Source organism: Sinocyclocheilus rhinocerous, unplaced genomic scaffold (assembly GCF_001515625.1).
Source record: "Sinocyclocheilus rhinocerous isolate Xijiao unplaced genomic scaffold, SAMN03320098_v1.1 scaffold2046, whole genome shotgun sequence".
Taxonomy (NCBI): domain Eukaryota; kingdom Metazoa; phylum Chordata; class Actinopteri; order Cypriniformes; family Cyprinidae; genus Sinocyclocheilus; species Sinocyclocheilus rhinocerous.
In genome coordinates, this window is record NW_015639535.1 from 188,399 (window position 1) to 214,325 (window position 25,927).

General features: G+C 38.9%; 1 protein-coding gene, 1 long non-coding RNA gene and 1 pseudogene across 2 annotated transcripts; 1 reads left to right on the forward strand and 2 right to left on the reverse strand.

Moving 5' to 3' along the window:
• Positions 1-1,479: 1,479 nt before the first annotated feature.
• LOC107751484 (aldehyde oxidase 3-like) lies at positions 1,480-12,516 on the forward strand (annotated as a pseudogene).
• On the reverse strand, positions 6,726-7,897 carry LOC107751488 (high choriolytic enzyme 1-like). The gene is made up of 5 exons (XM_016567227.1): positions 7,829-7,897; positions 7,669-7,741; positions 7,416-7,556; positions 7,210-7,327; positions 6,726-7,116 (listed from the first exon to the last, which is right to left on the reverse strand). The coding sequence occupies exons 1-5, from the start codon at positions 7,895-7,897 to the stop codon at positions 6,726-6,728; spliced, it is 792 nt and encodes a 263-aa protein (XP_016422713.1).
• A 5,417-nt stretch (positions 12,517-17,933) lies between the features above and the next one.
• On the reverse strand, positions 17,934-19,309 carry LOC107751489 (uncharacterized). The gene is made up of 3 exons (XR_001641251.1): positions 18,930-19,309; positions 18,296-18,375; positions 17,934-18,044 (listed from the first exon to the last, which is right to left on the reverse strand). It is a non-coding gene; the product is annotated as an uncharacterized LOC107751489 (long non-coding RNA).
• Between the last annotated feature and the right edge of the window lie 6,618 nt (positions 19,310-25,927).

A 25,927-nucleotide genomic window follows, 5' to 3' on the forward strand; every position in this document is an offset into this window, starting at 1 on the left:
AAAAATGCATTGTGCCTGTAGATGAATAGTAATGATGGTCTTTGCTTTCTGGTGGTCTTTAAATTCTGAAATGTGTTTGTGTTGGGAAAAAATAAAGTTACTCAAAGTACAAAACAACTTGTTTGTATTGTTTGCAGTTTGATATCTTAACACAACTACTAAAAGCTACACTTATAAACCACTTTTGTTTAAAAATGGTGTGGAAATGGCAATTATGAATTCTTTGCTTTCACATTAAAATATACCACATTAATGACAGACTCAAGAACCATTGATGTTTGTGAGCAGGTTCTTCTTCTCCTTATATGCTGTAAAGTGTGCTAACTTTGCTGCACTTATATAAACAAAACCAATGATTTCTCATGAGCGCCAAATTTGAATTGAACTTGACAAGATTTTTTAGTCAATACAACTTCAATTACAGTCTGCTTTTCACATAAACAATCAAATTAAATAAGACTTGGAATAACGCACATAAATCACAAATCAACTTGACATGATCATGATCACCATCCTCTTATCCTTGTAAGAGATGAAAATGTCATACCATTTTGGAGAGTGTGGGTGAGAAATTATGGGATTTTTATTTTTTTTGTGGCGAACAATTCCTTTTACATAACTATAAACATATATATTTGCAGTATCACTTTTTGTTTATTTATATTTGGGAACTTTTAAGAGCCCTATTTGTATACTTACATTTCTTGTTCTGTATTTCTGCAACACATATACAGATGATAACAGCAGAATGTAAGGCTACTATGCAACAGATAATTCTGTTTATTTTTCAGTATTCATCATAAACAAACTAAAAGAAAACCAATTTTCAGTGAAAACAAACGTATAATACTGTAGGCTTTTGTTTCAGTTTAATTTGAAAGTGAAAAAGTAATTTGTAATTTGAAAGTAGTTTGAAAAATTTAGTTTAGATCAAAAAAAAAAAAAATCTACACTAGACATAATAGTGATCATTTGAAGAACAACTAGTGCTAAAGATGAGAAATTATCTTTCGGTGGAAATCGGACAGAGGCAGGGAATGTCAGACACAGACATCCTGAGGATCAACAAGCTGTATGGATGCTGAAGATGAGGCTTATGCAGACTACTTAATATAGTTCATGTGTCTGTAGGTGAATAATGTAATAAGGTGATGGTCTTTCTGATGGTGTTGTATATCTGAAATGTGTTAGGAAAAAAACAATTAAACATTTAACAAATGTGAACCTTTTTGTGGGCTGTCTTTACATCTCATTTATTCTGAGATTCTGAGAGCAGGAAGTGAAATGAAGGAATATATAACAATGGAGGAAAAACCCACTGCATCCATGTCTTCTTTACGCATTCCTGTATTTTAACAATGAAAGGCAAAGCAAAGCCTGTAACATGTGATGTGAGTCAGTCAGTCACTCATTCAGCTGATGGTCAGTAAACCAGGAGCATCTCCAGTAACAGAGCACTGCGATCCTTCTCAACTCATCATGTCATCTGTATCTGTGAACAGTGAGCTTGTCTTCTAAATTAATGGCAAGAAGGTATGTTTACATTACAGATATTGGTTTTAAAATAAAAAATTACCTGTATATTTAATTTGTTTGCTTTCATCAATGTTTGCTTTGTCTTATCTGAAAATGGTACAGTCCTGACTTTTTGTCTTAATTGTTTTTTTTTGGTTCATAATATTATTAATATATCACTATAGCTTTACTATTGATTTAGTTCATAAATAAAAGTATACAATATGAAACTAGTTTTCGACTTAATTGGCTAATATCACGAAAGAAGGAAAGCTGTCATTCAGATGGTATTATTATTACTTCAACTGAGATGAATATCAAAATGTTTAACATGATGTCCAAAAATTAACATGTTGTCATCATTTACTCACCCTCATGTCGTTTCAAACCTGTATAAGTTTATTTCTTATGTTGTACACAGAAGAAGATATTTTGAAGAACCAAACAGTTGTTGGTCCCCATTGACTTCCATAGTAGGGAAAGAAATACTATGGACGTCAATGGGACCAACAACTGTTTGATTACCAGCATTCTTCAAAATATCTTCTATGTTCAACATAAGAAAGAAACTCATACAGGTTTGACTAAATTGTGAAAACTGATGAATTACCCTTTTGAAGATCGTATCTAGTCTTCGAATAATCATAGTGCATAACCAGGAGGAAATGGCGTGACTGTACATGCATGTCAGAATCATGGCACATGACAGTCAGCTGGCTGCCAAACAAAATCTCATGTATGATGCCATGAAAATGATTTTCTACGCTTTAGACAGTCCATCATGTGTTTCTCCCTCCCACACACATACACACATAAGATTTATAATACATATCTATCACACATGTGATAGATATGTTGGTCTCCAAAATCCAATCATGTCACGTGGCACACACTGAATGATGTTTGGCTTGATAGTTATCACAAAATTTGAGCAAAGATGGTCCGTTTTTGTTGTTTTTATGTAAAGATAGTGGAGAAGAATGCTGATCCAGAAGAGATGTTACTGGCTTACCTGCGAAGGAAAGGTATGGTAATTTCCATATGACAATGCTCTCAAAATAATGGTGTAGCTAAGTATATTTATTGTACTTAAATGTAACATATTTATAATATTTACTTAAATATATTTAAGTTATGCAGAGAAAATTATATTTCAAAGCTTTTGTGTTCTCTTGCAAAAGTTTTGGCATTCCCCCAAGAAACTTTGCATTTTGCGTTTGCAAGTAAAGCTTTTGCATCCAACACAAAAGAACTAAATAATGTTTGTTTTTTTTAAAATATATTTTCTAAATTTAATATTTTTCCCATCACCATGTCCCATTAGAGGCTCCGTAACTTACATACTGTATCTTACAGGAAAAAAAAAAAAAAAAAAAAGTGTGTTGTTTTTGTGTTCAGTGGGTCTGACAGGCACAAAGTATGGCTGTGGTGGAGGGGGATGTGGGGCCTGTACTGGTATGGTGTCCAGATATGACCCTATCCAGGAGACTGTGCTGTATCTTTCACTAATATAACAAAACTAACAGCATAACACCTTGATGTGAAAAAAAAACAAAGCAATGTTTGTTACCAGTGTTTTTCTACATCAAACCATACAGATGTTGCTACATTTCTTCTTTTTTATCATAACTTTCACTCTAGACCATTTGAATTAAAAAGTCATCAATAAATGTGGTTTTATACGGTAATCTTCAACCCGTTCTTCAGTCACTGGTCAGTAAATGCATGTCTACAGCCGATTTGTTCTCTGCATGGTGCGGCGGTGGTGACCGTCGAAGACATTGGAAGCACCAAGACTAAACTACATCCTGTTAAGGTACCTGATTCTCCTTCACATACAAACTATAAATCATCTTTCAAAATAAGCATTTTCAGAGGTACTTGAAGTAAAAGTACAGATACCCTAATAAAATATTACTCCAGGGTACTCCTTTTCAAATTCACTTGAGTAAAAGTACAAAAGTACTTGAATTTTGAATGTAGCCTACTTAAGTATTAAAAGTAAAACATACTGATTGATGAATGATTTTTTTTTTTGTTGCAATTTTATATACTCAATTTTATACATCTTCCTGCAAAAAAATATGTCACTGATTATACTGATAATTACTTAAGTGAAAATAGCAAAAATCATGTAGTATATCGAAATGAAGAAAAACAAAATGTATGTTGCCAAACATAAATATACGATATAAAAACAAGGTCAAATTGGGTAAAATGTGTTAGCTTTTTAAGAAAAATGTTATGCAAACATACTACTTTTACATTATTTGAAAGTGCTACGGCAGTGGGGTAGATGCATGGGCATTATATTTAGTTTTTAAATAAAACCTACCCCATTTAGATGGTAACACACAAATATGGACATGTCTACGTTCAAACATTTCATACAGCAGGCTTAAACAGACCTTTTACAGCAGCTTTAGTTCGCAAACAATGGACACTTATGACCTAAGTATGATTTTTATTTACAATAATAAATGCTTAAATTCAGCATTAGTAACTTCTCCGAGTAGCTCCAAGGATCTCCTGTTCTTGGCTCATTTTGAGTCAGACTTGTGAATTCTGTGAATTGTAAACTGGAGACTCGCTCTGATCGGATCATTTGAATCAGTGAGTTGTTGACTCAAGAACAGCTGCAGTGCGCCCAATACAATTCACAAATGATTTGTTCAGTGTGATTTGCAAATTTTACCAGGCTCATTGAAAAGAATCAGCTCCTTCACAAATGGAACACCGTCTTGTAGTGCGTGACGATTTCTCCAGTTCAAAATAACGAGGAACGACATGTTTTTTATGAAGTGTGGTAAAAAGTAAAAAAAATGAGTAAAAAGTATGATATTATGCTTTGGACTGTAGAGAAGTAAATGTAAAAGTTTCCCAAAATAAAAATACTCCAGTAAAGTACAGATACTTGAAAGTTGTACTTAAGTAAGCAATGAAGTAAAAATACTTAGTTACTGCACACCACTGGATATGATGAATGGGTAATCCAGAACACACCATTTAGATACTTTTGTTGTTGTTCATCAGGAGCGTATAGCAAAGGCTCATGGGTCTCAGTGTGGGTTTTGTACTCCTGGGATGGTGATGTCCATGTACACATTACTTAGAAATAACTCACAGCCCACCATGGAGGGCATTCGAGAGACACTAGGAGGTATTTGAATACTCATGGATTTAAATACATTTTTAGAATTATGAATTCAAACACAGAAAACAAGAATTTAAACATTCTGTTTTCTTTCTTCTAAGGGAACCTGTGCCGTTGTACTGGATATCGACCGATAATTGATGGATTTAAAACATTCTGCAATGTAAGGACTGTCAACTCCTAGTAGAAAACAAAACTATCTACAAATCAGTTGAAAAAATGTTGTACATGAAAATTAGTATAAACTAGAGTTTGATTGCAGGAAACAATTATGTGCTCTATAGTGACATGATTCATATTTTTACAGACTCCGATATCTTGCCAAAATGGTGACGGAAATGGAAAATGTTGCATGGAAAACAGCAATTCTCACAATAATGAATCTGATGTAAGATAATATTTAGAATTCTTAGAATTTCTTAAACATTATCACTAATTACAGTAGTACAACGCATTATTGTTATAAGTAGACAGAGATTGGAAAATCTAGGTTGATAACTCGCTACTGGTATTATTGGTAGATTTCTAGAGAACTTTTCAGCATGGATAATGTCTTACCTCTTGACCCAACAGGCACAGCGCAGAGAGTTCGCCTTCTCCATAGTGAATTCTGGCATGAGGGTGGCGTTCAGACATGACTCAAATGTGGTGGAAAATCTGGATATTTTTTATGGAGATGTGGGACCAACTCTGGTAAAAGCCAGACACGCCTGTAAAGAGCTGATGGGAAGGTACAGCCATCTCAAGGTCTTCATAATTCACATCCAAAGACTGTACACTGTTTTACTGAAGGTAACAAATACATTGCTTAGCAAAAGAAAAGCCAACAGTTAACCATTAAATGAAAACTAACTAAATCTGGTGCACTACCTGCATTATTTTGTGTTGCTAAATTGCATACATCCCAGTCAGTGAACACTGATTTTAGCTTGGCAGAAAATGGGATGAGAAACTTTTGGTAGAGGGAACGCAACTCATATGGCGCTTTTCCACTGCATGGTACGGCACGGTACGGCTCGGGACGGTTCTCTTTTGGGTGTTGCGGAAGTACAGACGTTCCTCTCGTTGATAGCAGAGGAGCGGATCCAGCGAGAGCTTGATAGTGCGACGCGGAATGGAAAAGTTGTTTTTAGGAGTCGTGGTAGTAGAGGTGGCGCAACTATAACGACATGTGAATAATCCCGCCCACTCTAAAGCGGTACTGAACTGCAGTGGAAACGCAAACCGTGCCGAGCCGAACCGTGCCGTGCCGTACTGAGCCGTACCGAGCCGAGTCGTACCACGCAGTGGAAAAGCGCCATTAGAAGAAGAAATGTATGTGCCCCCTACTGCCCCTGGTGGACAGGAAGAGTATCGCAAGGTTCTAGTACTCCGCTTCTTTTTCAAGTTTTACATGCAAGTGCTGCTGGAGCTCCAACAAAAGGTATGATTATGGCAATTATTTGTTTAAAAGCAGAACAATTTACTTAATTCCAGCTTAAATTGTTTTTTTTTATGTTGTCGCTTAAGGAGGTTGACATGAATGATTTGCCATTAGAGTATCTCAGCGCATTAAAACCCTTCAAAAACGAGGTGCCGCAAGGAAACCATTCTTTCCAGGTAGGCAGACCTGAGTAACACAGAGACAAACTCAAAACAAAGCTTGAAGCATTTTCATATCAAGTGTGATTAACAACTTTCTCATTACCAATGAAATTACAGCTTGTACCAGAGACTCAGTCTTCTAATGACCCGGTGGGACATCCCAACATACACCAGGCTGCCCTTCAGCAGGCTACAGGAGAAGCTGTGTATTACGATGACATCCCACCTATTAAAGGAGAACTTTTTGTTTCCATGGTAACCAGCACCAGGGCTCATGCAAAGGATCATGTAAGTAGAAAGAAATTTGTTCATTATTTATGGAATAACACATTTAAACACAATTTTGATCATTTTGATTCATTTTATTTTTCACAACACAATCAAACATTCCCAAAATTGAACACCATCACAAGAAAAAGAATCAGCTTATTCATCTACAGACACATGATACATATTTAATTATTCCTCATCTTCAGCATCCATACAGCTTGTTGATCCTCAGGATGTCGGTGTTGGACATTCCCTGCCTCTGTCCGATTTCTACCGTCTCATCAGGAATGGGAGTGATGGTTTCCAGCCCGGGCTGGATGGAGAAGGCTGTTCTTCCATAGTGCATGATGGAGCCGTAGTCGTATGGAGTCTTTTGGTTGTTGGTGTTTTGTTTCTGGAAGTTGTAGGCCATATCAGGAGACATGTTCTCCCAGTTGATCTTGACGTACTCATCACGATCGCTCCTGGTTTGCTCGTGGTAGAAGCCCAGGGCATGATTGAGCTCATGCTGAACGATGCCGTGATACACACAGCCTTGCCTGTTGAGGGAGACCACCTGCTTGCCACCAGTTCTGCCAAGAGAAGAGTAGCACCTGAGAGGAGAGAAACAAGATATGTTATACAATATCAACCTGATTTAAAATTGTGTTGTAAAACACAAGTCCAGAAGGTATGATTGTTCTTACCCATCTTTGTTCTCAATACTGATGTAGTCGCTATGAGTTGATCTGGCCACAAAGCGGATGCAGGTTTTGGAGTGAAAGGTGGATATGGCATTTGCGATAACTAATTTGTTATTATAGGCTGTAAACAAAAGGGGCCAAATGTTTAAAATGACATCTTCATGAATGTGTTCAATGATTTGATCGATGATTGAAGGAGATTCACTCACAGAATTCACCGCTCACTATGTAAGGGATCTCCACTATGTTGTTAGAGTTTTTCTTCCAGAAACAGTTGTTGTTAAAGCAGTAGAGAGCATTTCTGGTTTTGGGAAACACCAGATCTCCTTCAATCAAGACTTCAGAAGATCCTGCATTTAAAGAGAAACATACTGATGAAATAGCTGAACATATTTTTAGGTTTTGATAATATTTTTCCAATACTTTGTGAAACTCTTTATAGAAATATACAAGGTGTCTAACCATTGTTGGACTCCAAAATCCTTGTAGTGATATCCAGAGGTTCAGGTTCTGACACAAACACTCCTTCAAACCTCTGGTCCTGGTGGCAGAAACAGAGATGTTAAATTGACACATTTGAAGAACATTGATCATTAAAGGGAGGAACTAGACAGGATCTTACCATGAGAGGAGATGCCTGTGAGATGCCTAACAGCAGCAGCAGAATGGAGAGGGAGGCTCTTGTGTCCATGTCGTCTCAGTGTGTAGAGATGTTTAGGATGCTCCTGTGCTGAGCTTTAGTGTCTCTGTGCTGTCAGATCTGGACTTTATATTCACCTGAGCAGGTGGGTCTACTGGGGGATTATGGGTAGGGTCTTAGTGTCAAGAGACTAATGTGTGTAACTAAAGGGAGTACACACTCCGTTAAGTCCAAAGCCTTACAAAATGAAGAGAGGTGCTCCAGCTTGTTTATCTAATTCATCCATTAAGTGTATGGGCTGGAAAATGTTTAATTTCTTTGAAAATGCAAATCTCACTGTCTCAACCTTATCTTTACATCAGCTCTATAGATGCATCGGTGGCTCTAGCCATGTCCGGAGTCGTCACCTTCATCTCTACCAAGGATGTTCCTGGTCAAAATCAAAGACTCTGGTTCAACAACCCAGAGGAGCTTTTTGCTGAAGAGGAAGTGCCACATTAAATATTATCTGGTTTAAAGATACATCTGAATACTAAATGATTCCTATCTCAGATTAGATGTTTCAAGCCTTACTATATACATTAGTAGTTGTTACTACTTCTTAGTCAATAATGCTTCTTTTGCATTTCAGGTACTTTGCAATGTTGTGTCTTGACGGTTTGCCCTTTGCAGGTCATTTGTGTAGGGCAGATTATTGGTGCCATCGTGGCTGAAACCAGAGAACAAGCCAAACGAGCAGCCGAACAGGTGGCCATAACTTTCGGGGACATCCAACCTGTCTTTTTCACTATAGAGGTATTTGTAAATCATATTCAGAAAAGCATTTATAATGGAGTGCTAAACAAAGGTTGAGGAGCAGCATCTTACATCATCTAATTCTACTAATCACCTCAACATCTTTATTTTTTTATTAAGGAGGCCATTGAACACCAGTCATTTTTTGATCCCAAGAGAAAACTGGAAAGAGGAAATGTGGAAGAAGGGTTTGAGAAAGCAGACCACATACTAGAGGGTTTGTACAATTAAATCTGAATCCTATTTGAATCTTTCCATATAAAATACTTTTTTAAACTAGTCTTTGACTTTTTTATACAATGCACATTATCATTTTTTTACATACTTCACAGGTGAGCTGTATATGGGTGGTCAGGAACATTTCTACATGGAAACTCAGGGATTGATTGTGATTCCTAAGAGGCAGGTGAACTGGAGCTTTATGTTGCCAGTCAACATGCAGCTTATACTCAGGTCTGTATTGCTCCATGGACATAAACTGATGAGTTTATTCCTCAGTTGTTGGCCTAATTTCCTACTTTTAACAGGAAGTGGTGGGCATCACTCTCGGCATTGACTTCAATAAGATCACATGTCATGTGAAGAGGCTAGGAGGTGGATTTGGTGGTAAAGTCATGAAGATTGCATCATTATCCTCCATCGCTGCTACGGCTGCTTACAAGTATGGCAAAATGAGACTTGTACCTTTTACAGAATGGCTCTTATTTATTTGCTTGTGTATTTTCCTTGATTGCTTATTTTAAATATTTTGTTTACTTGTTTCTGTGGAATACAAAGATAGTATGCTATGAAAGTAGCTTTTAACACAATGCTAAAGCTAAGTTCACTGTCTGTACACTCAAATTAACCACAGAACTGGCCGTGCTGTGCGATATGTACTAGAACGTGAAGATGACATGCTAATCACCAGTGGCAGGTCCCCTTTCTTGGGAAAGTACAAGGTAATGTGTCACTATTGGTAACAGTATTTTGACTGGATAAATGTGCAACATCACAACAGCTTATGTCCTGCCTTTCTACAAGTTGGATACATGAATGATGGAACAATTCTGGCTGCTGTTATCACATACTACAGTAATGGAGGATGCACTCTAGATGAATCCTCTTTTGTATGTTGGTTTTTAAGACTTAAACAAGAAAAAATGAAATGTTTTAGATTTATAAATGACCAATCCCTGGAACTGTGAGCTAGGTTACCTTAAAGGGCACCTATTATGCCTCTTTTTACAAGATGTAATATTGGTTTTGGGTGTCCCCAGAATGTGTCTGTGAAGTTTCAGCTCAAAATACCCCACATATAATGTATTATAACATCTGGAAATTGCCATTTTTGAGGCGTGTCTAAAAAAGAGCTGTTTTGGTGTGTATCACTTTAAATGCAAATGAGCTGCATATTCCCGCCCCATCTCCAGAAGAGGGCGTTGTGTATATGTCTCTCTGCTTTGCATACCTACTGTAATAAACAGCTGGTAGAAGCAACATAACTGAGAGCGAGAGAACCGGTGCTCAACCGTACATATGGGAAGCCAAATGCACTGAAAGTGGAACAAAACAGTGCAATGTTTCAGAGCTCACACTGTGCTGACCTGTCATCGGCGTGGCTCAATGGACCGAGCCATGCAACTGCGCTACAAGCACCGATCAATTAAAATACTTCGATAATGTACGCACACAAATACGGTTAATATGCTAAGTACTATAATGACATGACATTCACAAAGCAGTCTGGAGTGAAATGAGAAATTGAAGACTGTGATGTGATGTCACATTGCATATAGAGAATCAAAACTGCAGGCCTAGTGAGACTGATTTGGTCTAATGGAGATTAAAAAATAAGGAGTGGGTGGATTTTTATCATTGTTGGGTAGTTGTGTTCACACACTGCCAACACACATTTATGTCCAAACACCATGTAAAACTGGATTTTGCATAAGAGGTGCCCTTTAAAGGCATAGTTCACCCAAAAATGAAAATACTGTAGTTAATTACTCACACTTATGTCATTCCAAACCCATAAGACCTCTGTTTATCTTCGGAACACAAATTATGATATTTTTGATGAAATGCGAGAGCTTTCTGACCCTGCATAGACAGCAACGCAACTGACATGTTCATACGTTATGTTACTCTTGTGAACGCACGTCAAAGACTGATTCTGAAAAGACGAAATTGTTGAATTGTTTAAGATATTATTTTTGTTTTCTTTGTGCATGAAAAGTATTCTTGTAGCTTCATAAAATTAAAGTTGAACCATTGATGTCACATGGGCTATTTTAACAATATCCTTACTACCTTTCTGGTCCTTGAACATGGTAGTTGCGTTGCTGTCTATGGAGGGTCAGAAAGCTCTCGGATTTCATCAAAAATATCTTAATTTGTGTTCTGAAGATAAACAGAGGACTTGTTTGGAACGACATGAGGGTGAGTAATTAATGACAGAATTTTCATTTTGGGGGGAACTATTACATTAAATTCCCATGTACAATAGGTCAGTCTCTAAGTCACATACTCTGTATCTTTTGTAATTTACTACCAGATCATGGAGAAAGCTCTCCTTCACATGGATAATGGCTACAAGATTTCAAATCTACGTGGATCATATACAGCCTTCCGTGCCTATGGTGGACCTCAAGGGTTGACCATCACTGAGAGTGTGCTACATGAGGTGGCCGCCAGGTGTGGCTTACCTGCACATCAGGTGGGATTAAAGATAAGTTGATTAAACAGAATTCAAACAGTGTCTTAATGGGATAAAATTTTAACTGGTAACCAAAAGACTGTATGTTAAAAACCCTACAACTGTTCGTTTGTAATGTTGAGCTGTTGAGGTAACTTTTGATGTGTCAGATCATGATAAAATTGGGGTTTTCATTTAGACTCTAAATACGCAATCCAAAAAATATATCTATTGTACAGGTGAGAGACATCAACATGTACAAGGACGAGAAATGCTACACCCACCACAAGCAGCTCTTTTCTCCTTATGACATGGTACGGTGCTGGAATGAGTGTCTCGAGAAATCTGACTACACCCATCGATGCCTGTCCATCAAGCAGTTTAATGCCCAAAACCACTGGAAGAAGAGAGGGATCTCCATTGTCCCACTGAAGTTTGGAATTGGATTCTCCAAAGGTTTCTATAACCAGGTGGGTGAAAATGTGTAAGACTGCACATAAAATGGTGCAGTTTAGTTCACACGATCACTTTAAAGGTTTTCACGGTGTATTAGTCAATACTACTACAAAGAATATCCAATATTGGACAATGGAATTCTCTTCAGGGAGCAGCATTGGTAAACATCTACAAAGATGGATCGGTTCTGATCTCACATGGAGGAACCGAGCCATACAGGTGCGATGAGTGTCAGTGTTGAACAATGGATCCAAATACAAATATTACATGAAATATTCCACTTGCAAGATAATGTCAACCTTCACATTCAAATTGCAGATTGCAAGTCGCATTCTGAAGGTTCCAGTGTCTTCGATCCACATCAAGGAGACCTGCACAGGAAACGTGCCCAATGCTGCACCATCTGCTGCATCCTTTGGCACGGATGCTGTCGGGATGGCAGTCAAGGTATAGGAACAGTAACTGATTTACAAGTATTTATACAAATGTCTTTTTCACGACTGAAATTGTACTATTTTGCATGAAGAATGATTGTGAGAAATTTATTGGACGCCTGGTGCCACTCATTAAGAAACATCCCCAATTCACCTGGCAACAACTGGTTAGTAAGAGTGACATCCAAGTACTCAACTGTATAATACAAACTGAATTACTGATGGACAGCCAAACGAGAATCACTTAACTGCTGTTATGTTTCCAGGTTGTGGAAGCATATTGCCAGAAGATCAGTGAACAGTGTTAATACAGTAAATGCATATTCATAATTTAAAAATTCTAAATTTTAGTTTTTAATATATTATAATACACTATAATACATTTAATAGATAATATTTTATTTGTTATATTATTATACATTGTTTCAGGTTTATCGGTTTTGGCTCCTAAAAACAAATTTACAATTTTTCTTTTTTTTTTCTTTTTTCTCAAACAGAATCCACCAGACAGGAAAGTAAAAACCAAACCCTGGGCCATCAACGTGTTTACTGCACACGTAGGCATACTTAGTGTAAGGATCCCACAATTTACCCATTCTTCCTGCTGATGCTTCACGTCTTATTGCCTGTATCCTCTTTTGTCTCCTTAAAGGCTGGCTTTTATGGTTTGGTAGCTTATAAAAACTTAGTTCTGGGTTTTTTAGCTTGTTTGCTGTACACCTTGTCACACAGCAGCTTTTAGGCATTGTTCTGTTTTTTGTTGAAATGACCAGGAAATGACCAGGAGGCAGCTTCCCGCAATACACAGTCAATGGAGAGGGTTGGATTGTTTGATCTAACTGACACTCTAAGACATTCTGCACACATAAAACACACACTGTCTGCTGTTTACCTTCTGTAAGTTCAGAGTTATTGCTTTTTGTTGGCTTTTAATTGACAAAACAGTTACAGACAAGAAATAATAGGTAGAGAAAAAGGAAACAGGTTTGGGAATATTGCAAGCAGGCTTTGAACACAAATTTCCCACTTAAGCACCATGAGACCATGATTTTGCCCATTACAGTGCTTTTATGGACAGCTACTATAAAAACACATATCAAAAGACCATACTGTGTAGCGTTACCTGAAACTCTTAGTAGCCGGGCTGGATGTTTTTAGGAAGAGGTTGAATTGCACTCTGCATCTTTTGTGGTATTTCCCTCTGATTCGCATCCTATAAAAAGACACACACACACACACACACACACAAATAATAAACAAATTGAAACTCCATGTGTTAATGATTTCCTAAAGTGGTTCATACCTTTTCATTCAGGTATTGGAGAACGAGCAGGTTGAATTTAAAAAGCTAGCTCAAAGTCAGGGATCTGCGGAAATCCACTTTCCCACCTGGAGCCAACGGCCCAAGTTTGATCTCACCAACCAGTGTGCTGTATGCATCACTTAACGTCGCCTCCTCCCAAGGCCTCCGAGAAAGAAAAAAGTGAAACCACAAAAACACTTTCTCCAATCCCAAATGAAATGCAATTGAAAAAACAACGCAAACTTTTCTGCAACTTTTACTTCCAATAGCAATGCAGGCAATGCAAGTGAAATAAACATTGCAAAGTATTACACAACTTAACTTTTACTGCAGTCCCAGAGAGCTGATCTGAGGTCTTGAAGCTTTGTGTCCGGTCCACGTACCAACTTAAGGCGCGGACGGGACAGAGCAAAGCTGGGCTGGGGGTAGTAGGAACCTTGGGCACATAGCCGGGCCGGGGTCTCAGGGTTACCTGGGAGTTGGCCAGCCCAAACTCTAGGCAAGATTTGTCAACCAAAAATGCATGCAGGTCCCTTACCCGCTTGATAGAGGCCAATGCAACCAGGAGCAGAGTTTTCATTGACAGAAATTTTAGCTCAACTGACTGCAAAGGCTCAAATGGGCCATGTTTGAGTACTCTAAGCACCAGACTCAGGTCCCAATGGGGTATAGAGGGAGGCCGAGGAGGATTCAACCTTCTCGCCTCCCTAAGGAACCTGAAGACCAGGTCATGCTTCCCTACCGACTTCCCTTCCACAGGGCTGCGATTAGCAGCAATCGCAGCAACATAGACTTTAAGGGTAGAGGAAGACAGCCCTTGCTGCAAAAAGAAAAGCACAACTCTGATCGGGCATCTCCGGGGGTCTTCTCGGTGAGAAGAACACCACTCAACGAACAGGTTCCACTTCAAGGAGTAAGCGTGTCTCGTAGCCGGTGCTCACGCCGAAGTGATGGTGTCTGCTACCTCTTGGGGTAGGTCCAGACACGGGTGCCACAGGGTGCCCCGTCTCTGAGTCAGTAGATCCTTCCTCAGAGGAATTTGCCAGGGAAGGGCTGTCACGAGGAGCATTAGTTCTGGGAACCATGTTTGGTTGGGCCAAGATGGCGCAACAAGCAAGACCTGCTCCTTGTCCTCCCTGACTTTGCACAGTGTCTGTGCAAGAAGGCTCACTGGGGGAAATGCAAATGCATATACTTCTGCCCGAAGAAATGCAAGGTGTGACCACGGGGTGAAGGTTTGGCGGCAGGCCGGTGTAACTTGGACCTGGTGAGTGGCAACTTTCGTGAAGACATGGGGGGACAGGGACAGCTAGGAGGGCAGGAACTTGTACTGATATGCACGTCCTTCGAATAAAAACCACAGAAATGGTCTGTGGTGTGGAAGGATCGACATATGTAAGTATGCATCCTTCAGGTTGATCGCTGCAAACCAATCTCGAGGACGGATGTTCAAGTCTGATGGTCCGCAGGAGCCAGCAAGACGGGCTGGGTAGCACTAGCCAGGCACACAGATACCGTACAAGCAGGACCAGCGGAACCACCGACGTATCCGCAGTGGACTTGTGGGAGGACCAAAGAGGGGTCTGAGTGTGTGGTGCAATGCTTACCTGGTTCCACGGTTGGGCAGAGGGTGCGTGAGTAGGGCCTTTGTTGATGCTCTCGAACCGCCCGCTGCTGCCTGCTGGCGACAGAGGAGGAAAAGTGTGGCCCGGTGTTGGTCCGTCCGCGACTCTCTGTGTCCTCTTGGGACCCAGAGATAGAGAAAACTGCTCTTTTGTCAAGAATTTGGGTGCCATTGACCGTGAGGCTGATGGCGGGACAAAACGAAACAAAATATTCTTCACCCGGCCCTCCTCCAGGGGAGGGAGTGGTGCCTTCACCATCTCCCGAAGAGCAGTTCCCTCCATCTCTGGGTCGCCCGTATCAGGGCCGCTTGCTCTTCAGCTTACCACCAGGTTTGCCAGGGGCCTGATCGGGCCACACTTATGGCGCTGCTTGGCTGGAGGCTGCTGCGGATGTAGTGCGGGAGCGGAGGCGGATGCAGGGGGCCGCCCTCGGCAATCAGCAGACTGGTGCGCTGCGGGTGGGTGGAGGGAGCAGCTGCCCGGCAGGGCAGGATGTGACAAATCGCCTCAGTCTGCTTCAGTACAGCCGAGAACTGCTGGGCAAAACTATCGACTGTGTCGCTGAAGAGGCCAGTTTGGGACACAGGGCATTGAGAAACCGAACTTTGTCTGCGTCCCTCATGTTGGCCAGACACAGCCAGAGATGGCGCTCCTGGACCACAAGCGTGGACATCGCATGGCCCAGAGAACTTGCTGTGACCTTTGTTGCTCAGAGCGCAAGGTCCGTAGCGGTTCGGAGCTCTTTCAGAACCTCCAGATCATGACCACCCTCGTGCAGGTCCTTCAGTGCCTTAGCCTGATGGACCTGCAGTAACGCTATAGCGTGTAAGGCGGAAGCAGCTCTTCCACAGGCCATATAAGCACTGCCGGTCAGACCAGACGAGTACCTACAGGCCCAGGAGGGGAGGGACGGTTTTCCCCGCCAGGTAGAGGCAGTATTAGGACACAACTGCATCGCTACCGACCGCTTCACCGGTGGGACCATCGTATACTCCTTAGCTGCCCCACCGTCGAGGGTGGTGAGGGAGGAGGAGCTAGCAGGTCGGTTCCTGGCAGTACAAGGTGCCATCCACGACCTGGTAAGCTCCTCATGCACCTCCGGGAAGAATGGCACCGGGACGGGGCGCTGAGAACCAGTGCGGGCCACCCCGAGAAACCAATCGTCCAACCTCGAGGGCTCGGGACACGGTGGAGATCTCCACTCGAGCTCTACCCTCACGGCAGGCCGGAAAAGCATAGCCATCATTTCCGGATCCGATTCAGGCTTTGCTACCATCTCTGAGGGCCGCAGCGCAGCCGAATCTTCCTCTCCAGAAAGCTCCGGCTCACCCTCCAATTCAACGATCGACATCTGATCGTCGGGAGGAGCGCCAAAGGATACTGCTGGTACGCTCCTTGTAGAGGGCCCAGCACATTCCTTTGGCTGCTCAACTGGTTGCGGAGCGCAAGAGGAGTGATGGTCCCTCGAGGGTTGGTTCCCTGGAGGGTTTGCCATAAGCAGATAAACATCAAATTTGTATTTTTGGGTGAACTATCCCTTTAATAATAATGACTACTTATTTATAATTAACCATTATTAATTAATTAAAATCATCTTTTTTTCTTTAATTGAAGTATTGCTATCTTTATGTTGATCAGTGTTGTTATAGTTAACTAAAACTATTAAAAATTGATTTCAGAAATTGAAATAAAGATTAAATAAAGTAAAAACAGAAATATATATTTTTTCACTCAGTATAAATTAAAGATATGTAGAAATATATATAAAAACTATGACAAAAGCACTGAAACTTAAACTAAAATTAAAAATCATGTTTTAATACACAGTAGTTATTTTTCATTGAACTCACTGCTGTGCATTCTGGGATTCTTCTCCGCAAAGGATACAAGCAATGCCACTTCAGAGTGAGTGAATTTGTAAGAGTAGCAAGAGTGATGTTGTGCATTCAGGTTTGGTTTACACTTACAGCCACATTTTGGATCTGTTGTCTGCCCACAAGGTTTATATGCTGCAGCAGAGCCTGAAACATGTGCGTGTTCTCTGGTGGGAAATCTTTTATACTTCTCTCCAACACACTCTTCAGAACCGACATACTGCATCCCGCTCCGACACACACACCTACAAATACAAACCATTCACTAACACTTCTTGCAAAATATCAGTTCCTTAAAGGGATTATTTACTTATCATTATGAGCATTATTAACTAATCCTCAAGTTGTTCCAAAGTTGTTGGTTTTTTTTCTTCTATCGAACACAAAAGAAGATATTTTGAAAAATGTTGGTAATCAAACAATGGCTGATAGCCATTGACTTCCATAGTACGGAGAAAAGAAAAAAAAACTATGGAAGTCAATGGCTACCATCAACTGTTTGGTTAACTTTCTTTAAAATATCTTCTTTTGTGTTCAACAGAAGAAAAAAACTGGTTTGGAACAACATGAGGGTAAATGATGTAAATGATGACAAAACAAACAGAAAAATCTACTCATATACAAAAAAAAAAAAAAACCTCCGATTTCTGGGTAACCTTTAACAGTTCTGGCACTCGTGTTGGTGATATTATGACAGGATGAAAAATACCCTTGAACTTCATATCTAGACCTGTAAAATAAAATAAAACAAGTTAAACAACAATGAAATCAAACAACAATGAAAAAAATAAAACAATGGACTGAAATGTCACCGTGGCCGATAATGTCAAATTGGCAGAAAAAAAAATACATTGGATTTTATTAGGTTTGGCCTAATTTGCCCATACACAACCTATGTTGGTATTGCCCATGACAAGAGGTGCCTGTGGGTAATCCGCCTTCAGCTGGAGCAGCTCATCTATAGATCCAGGGCTGATCCATGTCATTCTCTCCCCACAAAACCAAGTGGTTTGGTCCTTGACCTCTGCCAATCTCTGAACACCAAAAAGCAGAACAGACCATGATTATACAACATACAAATGTGTTGTTTAGCTGATAACGGCACTTGAACTTCTGACAAGCAGCTTATTGAAGCCTAAAATAGAATTAATAACAAACTAGAACCGAATGGCGACCTTGTTAGACCTTGCTTAAACATTAAACTTTATTTAAAATCTTGTAGTCATCATTACATAACCTACTTTTTAGTGAAGCCAAATGAACAGTTTTGAACAAACTGACAAACCATAAGCTCAGGAGGGAAGATCAGATCCTGGGTTGGGTCAAGGGAAGCAGGTCATCTTTACTGAACAGTTCTGGCTGACTCTAATAAAAACAAAAATAACAATGTAATCCACTGAGCGCAAGCATTTTAAGAACGTAAGTTTGATTAAGAGTAATTATAGACTAATATATCATAACCATGTCCTTAATCATGTCTTGCCTGATCCAAACTGCTATTTCTGAAATTTTTATGTATGTATATACATAAATTAATTATTAAAAAATATGTTTTCTTATTATAAAAGTAATATTTATTATACGTATATTTAATAACAAAATCACTTATTATATAATAATGTCTTGATAAATATACACTGTTAACATACAATAATAAATATTGTTTGAAATGTGTATGTATAGTATTGTGTAAAATGAATAATGAATATATACATACTGTATGAATATACACACACACACATATTTCATTTATATTCTATATTAACTATTATGTGTGTGTATGCATTGTATTGGGTAAAGTTAATAATTATTGAAAGTATAAACACATAAAATATTCAGTATATTAAACATTAAACTGATATTTCTGTTTTCTTTTTTGTTTCAGTTTTTAATATATATATATATATAGTCAGACTCACAGACTTTTGTTGTGTTTTCTTCCCTCATGTGCCCGTGACCTAGTTTTTCCTCATGTCTGGTTATGTTAGTCAGTTCACCTGTGTCCTTATTAGTTGATCCTCTTCACCTGTCTGCCCCTCATTAGCACCCCAAGTTCTAGTCTGTTTAGTTGTCTCTGGTCCGGTATTATTGATGTTATTTGTGTTGCTCCTACATGTGTCTCCTGCCTGTCCGTGCTGGATTTACTCTCTTGTGGATTATTTTGCATTAATCTTCATCTTCTTCGTGCGTTTACCTCACAGCACCGTGACCGAATACCGGACCAAAGAAGTAAAAGTAAGCGGCATGTTTCCCCGCGTTTTGTTTTTGTTTGGAAAGTTTTTCTTTTGAGGTATTATGGTCGACCCAGAGCCCAGCCTACCACCACCCTGCTTCACGGAGCTACAGTTTGAGCCCACCGCTGACGGAGAGCTAGAGCTTGCCACAACCGACGAGCCATCGCCTAGGAGAGCGACAGAGCTGAGGATCGCCCCGGAGCCAGAGCCTCAATCGACGTCAGTCTAGGTGGGCGTGCCGGCTGCTAGACATGCGACGGTGGAAGTGTCAGTAGGGAGCGAGGGCACGGAAGACCGCTAGGGTTGAGCTGAGGCTGCGCTCCGAGGCCGTTAATATGTATGCGGATATGTCCTGTCTTTTCCCGCCATCATCATCTGTCTGTCCCGTCACGACCATGGAGGTCGTATTTGAACTGTCCATCGGTCTTGAACCATCTGTCTGCCTGGAACTGTCTGTCTGCCGATATATACTATATACGATATACCTGTATCATAACGACCACGGAGGTCGTTCTTCTGTCGCTGGCACTCACAGTGCTGGAAGTGGCCTTATGGTGTGTGTGGGCAGCACACACCGTTCCTAAGACCCCTGAACATCCTGAACTCCCGCCCAGCCTCCCTCTCCCACCACCTCTGCACTAGTCCTCACCATCGCCGCCACAGTCTCCTGTCAGCCCCTCTGCTCACCCTCAGCCCACCATCTGTGAGGTGGGATCGCCGTGGGTCTGCCAGTCTTCATCGGCGTCGTGGCTGGAGGATCCCTTGTCTCCGCCTCCAGCCTCTGAGTCCTGTACTCCGCCTCGGCCCATAGACCCATCGGCTCCACCATGGCTCCTAGCTCCCTCCTCTCCTCCGTGGCCCGTCAGTCCACCAGCTCCGCCGGGCTCCATCGTCCCTCCGGCTCCGCCTTGGTCTGTCGTCGACCATCTGCCGCCATGGGACTTCACTCCTCCGGCTGCGCCTATATATATACACATGATAATATTATTTGTTATATATTTTTAATAAAATAATTAAGTAATAAATTATGTAATAAATAATGAAGGTATATATATTTCATTTATATTCAATATTTTGAATATTATGTGAGTGTGTGTGTGTATTGGGTGAAGGTAATAATTATTGAAAGTATAAAAGCATAACATTTTCGGTATATTAAATATTATACATTAAATATTACGCATACAGTTTTGTACTCTTCGGTGTACATTTGTAAATACACTGGCCCAGTTATATTTTATGTAAGGACATTGGCTAGTATGTTTTTACTGCACCTAACAGTCAAAGTGCAGCAGTACAATAAAATATTACAAAAGTGAGTGCAATATTCAAGGTAAAAATACTCACATTCATACAAATCTAATTATAAATATTACAATTATAAAAAAAAAAATGAAAACACAATATTAAAATTATATTATGTAATATTTTAATAATAATAATAATTATTTAATTATAAATCAGAATTGTAATTATAACTATACATTTTATTTTATAATATTTTATTTATTATTTTTGTTTATTTAATATATTTTTATTTATATCTTGTATTTGACTTTAAGGCGTCCACAAATATTATACTGATTATGCATACACAACTTAATCATAAAGTTTTGCAATATATTTTTGAAAGATTTTTTAAATTCATAAATATCATTGTTTTTGAGTGACACCACATGATATTTTACTAACAGAAATATCTAGAAATATAACAGAAATATAATTATAGTGAAATAAAAACAAACAAAAAAAGATTTTTCATTCAAGTCGTTTTGCATATAAATTGCATTTCATTTTTCTTTTTAATTAATAGATAATATAAAAAAAATGCCACATCACTGACCTAATTACAGGGGTGAAAGGGTGAAAATCAAGTTATGATCAGATCATTTAATCTCATAATTCACACTGAGTGTAATCTTTATTTAAAAACATATTTGAATTGGCAGTAATCTTAATCTGGATTGAAGGTGATCTAGATTTTAACAAACTAAAGTAATTATCTGGATTTTATAATCTGGATTGGGAATAATATAGATTCTAATGTGAATCTGTTACCTGGACTGGGTGTAATTTGGTTTTGGTGCTTCCGATGCCTTCAACGGTCGTCACAGCTGCTCCGTGAAGTTGGCACACAGGAAGCAGACAGGCATTGACCGACGAATGGCTGACCAGGAAAGAAACAAGCATTTAATACAGATTTTTATCAGATTTGCTTAACAAAAACGAATTAATAAATAAAAGGGTAGAGATATTAGCAGCATGCCTATCTTCCTTAAGAAATAAAAATAAATCTGACTTAAAATGACGTAGAATTTAAGTTTGAAGTGGAATCTGGATTGACAAAATTGAGGGAAAAGTGGCATTATGGGGTCAGACACATTCATAAAAAGTATAAATATGATGAAAGGAGAAAGAGAGTGAGTGAAATACTTGATGCTCTTGGTCTGAGGGTCATATCTGGACACCATGACGGTACAGGCTCCACATCCTCCTCCACCACAGTCGTACTTAGTGCCTGTAAGCCGCACTGCACACACACACACACACACACAGAGAGAGAGAGAGAGAGAGATTTAAAATGCAAATCTAAACCCAGCAATATTTGCAATTACATAACCTCCGTTGGAAATGATCTACGGTAACACTTCATAGTTAACATTAACAAATCTTATAACATTTCATAAATATAACTTATAATATAAATATATTATCATAAAATTCAGCATATATAATTATTAAAAATAAACAACAATAAAAGTTAAATAACCATTTATAAGAAGAAACCTTATTACCTAACCCTAACCCATCACATAAATAAAATTAATGCACACACACACACACACATATATATATATATATATATAATGATTTCTTTTATTTTTTTTACAAAAAAAGTACATTATATTGATTTCTTTTTTTTTTTTTTACAAAAAAAGTACATTATATATATCAACCATTTATAATAATAATAAAAATAATAATAATTTGAAGATTTATTAAAACGTGTAAAAAAATAAATTTCTTCCTCAGATAAGACAGCAGCATAGTCTCGGGGTCTGGGTTCTCCTCCATTATCTGTCAATAAGAAGTAGAAACATATGCAAAATACTTTCAGTTTATGCAGATTTTATTAAATGTCTTTAAAAAATATTATAATCGCTGTGTCTCTATTCAAATTAAATTCAATGTCTTTTTCCAGATCATCTTGTCATTAGTATGCTCTATGCCTTACTTTTAGGATTGAACTTGACAACATGTTCACAAACAAATCTTCGCTACAGTTAAAGAACATTTACAACAAACACATGACCAGGCTACACTTAACGTTACAAAGAATTTCTGCAGATAAGCACCTTTTTCCCGTTGACATTGAAAATCAAGCCATCGTTCCTGGTTTGTTAGAAGTAGAAACATATGCAAAATACTTTCAGTTTATGCAGATTTTATTAAATGTCTTTAAAAAATATTATAATCGCTGTCTCTATTCAAATTAAATTCAATGTCTTTTTCCAGATCATCTTGTCATTAGTATGCTCTATGCCTTACTTTTAGGATTGAACTTGACAACATGTTCACAAACAAATCTTCGCTACAGTTAAAGAACATTTACAACAAACACATGACCAGGCTACACTTAACGTTACAAAGAATTTCTGCAGATAAGCACCTTTTTCCCGTTGACATTGAAAATCAAGCCATCGTTCCTGGTTTGTTCAGCCATATTCTCAAAGTTTATGTCCAATACAAAGAAACTGAAGCAAATCTGCAGACTGGATCATCTCTGGGATCGCCACCAAAACTGAGAAAGTGTTTTCTGCAAAGTGCGAAAAGTAGAAATGGAAAACTAGAAGAAAGGTTCGTAAAGGCGGCGCTTATCTTACTGGAAGTTATAAAGTTATCAGTTAAGCTATGAAGTACATTTCGTTTAAATATTAATTCTCATGTTTAAACTCTTCATCGTGTATTTTTGCAATCCAACGCTATTATTAATGTGTCCCAATATCAGTGACGGCGCTAGACCGGGGCTGGGGGGGGCTATAGCCCCGTCAGAATTTTGAATAGCCCCGGTTTAGCCCGTTTTTTGATAAAGAAAACAAGAGTGCAGGTAGGAAACCATGTCTCTGAGGGGGCCAAAGAAGGAGAAAATAAACAGGAGTCAGAGAGAGAAAGTTTTGAGAGAGAAACTCCCGAGTCAAGACTTGAGGGAGAGGAGTAATTTGTTGCTGCTGCTAGCTGCTCCACAGGTGCGGCCGCAACTAGCACTAGCATAGTAAGTTAGTTATCGCGCCGACTGATGTCTTTCCTTTGTATGTAAAACGTTTTTGTCGTTGTCTTGTGGTCACTTGTATTAAGATTATATCTATTTTGATGAATTTGCCTATTCGTTGGCATAATATAAATTAAAACTACACTTCTGTTGAATATGGTGTGTACCATAGCTGCTTTTATTTTTTTTTAAAACGACAATTTCTTTATGAAGTAACTCTGACGTCATCAATATCATTTATTTTCTTAGCACCCCAACATATTGGTCTAGCCCCCCCTTAGCACCGGTAGAGAAAAAATTCTGGCGCCGTGCCTGCCCAATATACGTATTCTGGTCTAAACATACGTTGTCATGTGCAATCTGTTACTTTTCTCAGCACTGACTTATTGAACCAATTACAGCAGTTTGTGATTACTAGACTCTTTTAAACACACCTTTTATAAAGAATATTTACATTACTCATTTTGTTTACATATCAGGTACCAATTCGCTAAATTAGCCGATTTAAATGATGATGTGTTTTAGAACAAAAAGCTCTCCATTTACTGAAGTTTGAATGTTACTCACCGAGCTTCGTTAATCACTTTCCGGTGGTTCTCTCCCAGCCAACATTCTATCATGGGGCCCATGTGGGCCCCATATGGGCTGTAAATATGGGCCCTACATGGGTTTGTCCATGGGTTCCATGTGGGCCCCATCTGAATTAGCCCATATGAATCTCATATGGGGCCTGACTGGGGCTAATGTGGGGCCCAATGTCCCTGAATTTGTAGTTTTAGTTTGTTTGTCTTATTGACAGACTTTTAAAAGTGCGTGACAGACTGATTTGCTGTATGTAGTTTGCAGTAGGCTATTTGAATTTTATTTATGTATATTTACCACCAGATGACGCCAGAAGCATAAACGTAACTTTTAAACCTGACCATAAGATGGCGCCAGACGCCAATGCGTAATTAACGCATCTGACCACAAGATGGCAGCAGAAGCAAGAATAATAAAAACCACCAAACCCAGCTCTACATAAAGTTATATTTATCCAGAATCATCCATACATTTAACACAAAGAGTAATGTTTCAATGTCATTTTTTCCACTTGTAGACTCCACATTTTAAGTTAAAGAAATCACATTTTAAACTACGAAAACATAGGCTATCCACAACAGTTTCCCCTCAACACTACAAACAAATGTATTTTCACTGTTAATGAGCCGAAGAACGTCAATAAATTGTGTTTGCCCACTGTCTCTGTTTTCTGGAGCTGTTGGAATGAACACACACACACACACACACACACACACATACAGGAACCCTGCTGCGACCCCCTGTGAAGTGTGTTCAGGGAACCCCTACAGAGATTACCACAAGTTAATACCCTACACAGTCAGAAATCTCTCCCCACAGGCATTTAGGATTAGCTAACACAATAACACAAATACAAAACCCACACATATGCAGTTACGCGCGAGAGATCACACTGAGAAAACCATGTCAATAAACTCAACTGCTCACACACAAAGGCGTTAAAGGCAAAATTATATTACTCAGGTGCATGCAGTTTGAACACTAAATGCCGCTCATTAATAACGCCTATTATAACGACTCTATTGAGTGAAGGTCCACACCCTTATAATTTTTTTTTGTTTGTTTTTTTATGTTTTTTTAATTATATTATGCTCACCAAGGCTGCATTTATTTGATTTAAAAAAATAGTAATATGTAAAAAAAAAAAAAAAAAAAAACAGTAAATATGTATACAAGGTTACAAGTCCGACTCTCTAACCTTTAGGCCACGACTGGCCCACAATTCTGATATATATATGGGCGTTTCTTCAACTAGGGGCACTTTTATCCTTGTGAAGTTGAATTAAAAAAACTTGTTCAAAAGTCACGTAACACATTTCTTTCAAAAATGTGTAGTAGCCTATCAATCCAAATGTGTTAATGAGTAGTTCTGTACTTCAGCTAGTGACATTTGAGGGACAGTGGCAAAGGTTAAGCTAGACTCAAGGTTACACATTGCTGATCATGGTAATGGAATGTTTACTTTCACTCGACATTACCAAGAGTCTTCGATTTCTTGACAATCATGGCTAATGGCTCACTTCAGCAACTTTACTGTTACTAGCTACTTTTTATCTTACAATTTTGACTTTCTCAGAATTCTGAGAAAATCTGAGGAATAAAGTCGCAATTCTGATATATAAAGTCAAATTGCGAGATATAAACTCAGTTCTTTCTCAGAATTGCGAGTTTATATCTCGCAATTGTGAATTTTTATCTCCAAATTCGGACTATTTCTCGCAATTGCGAGTTTATATCCCGCTATTTTGACTTTATAACTCGCAATTGTGAGTTTGTCACACAAATCTGAGAAAAAAAATCTGAATTGTGAGATGTAAACTCGCAATTGCGA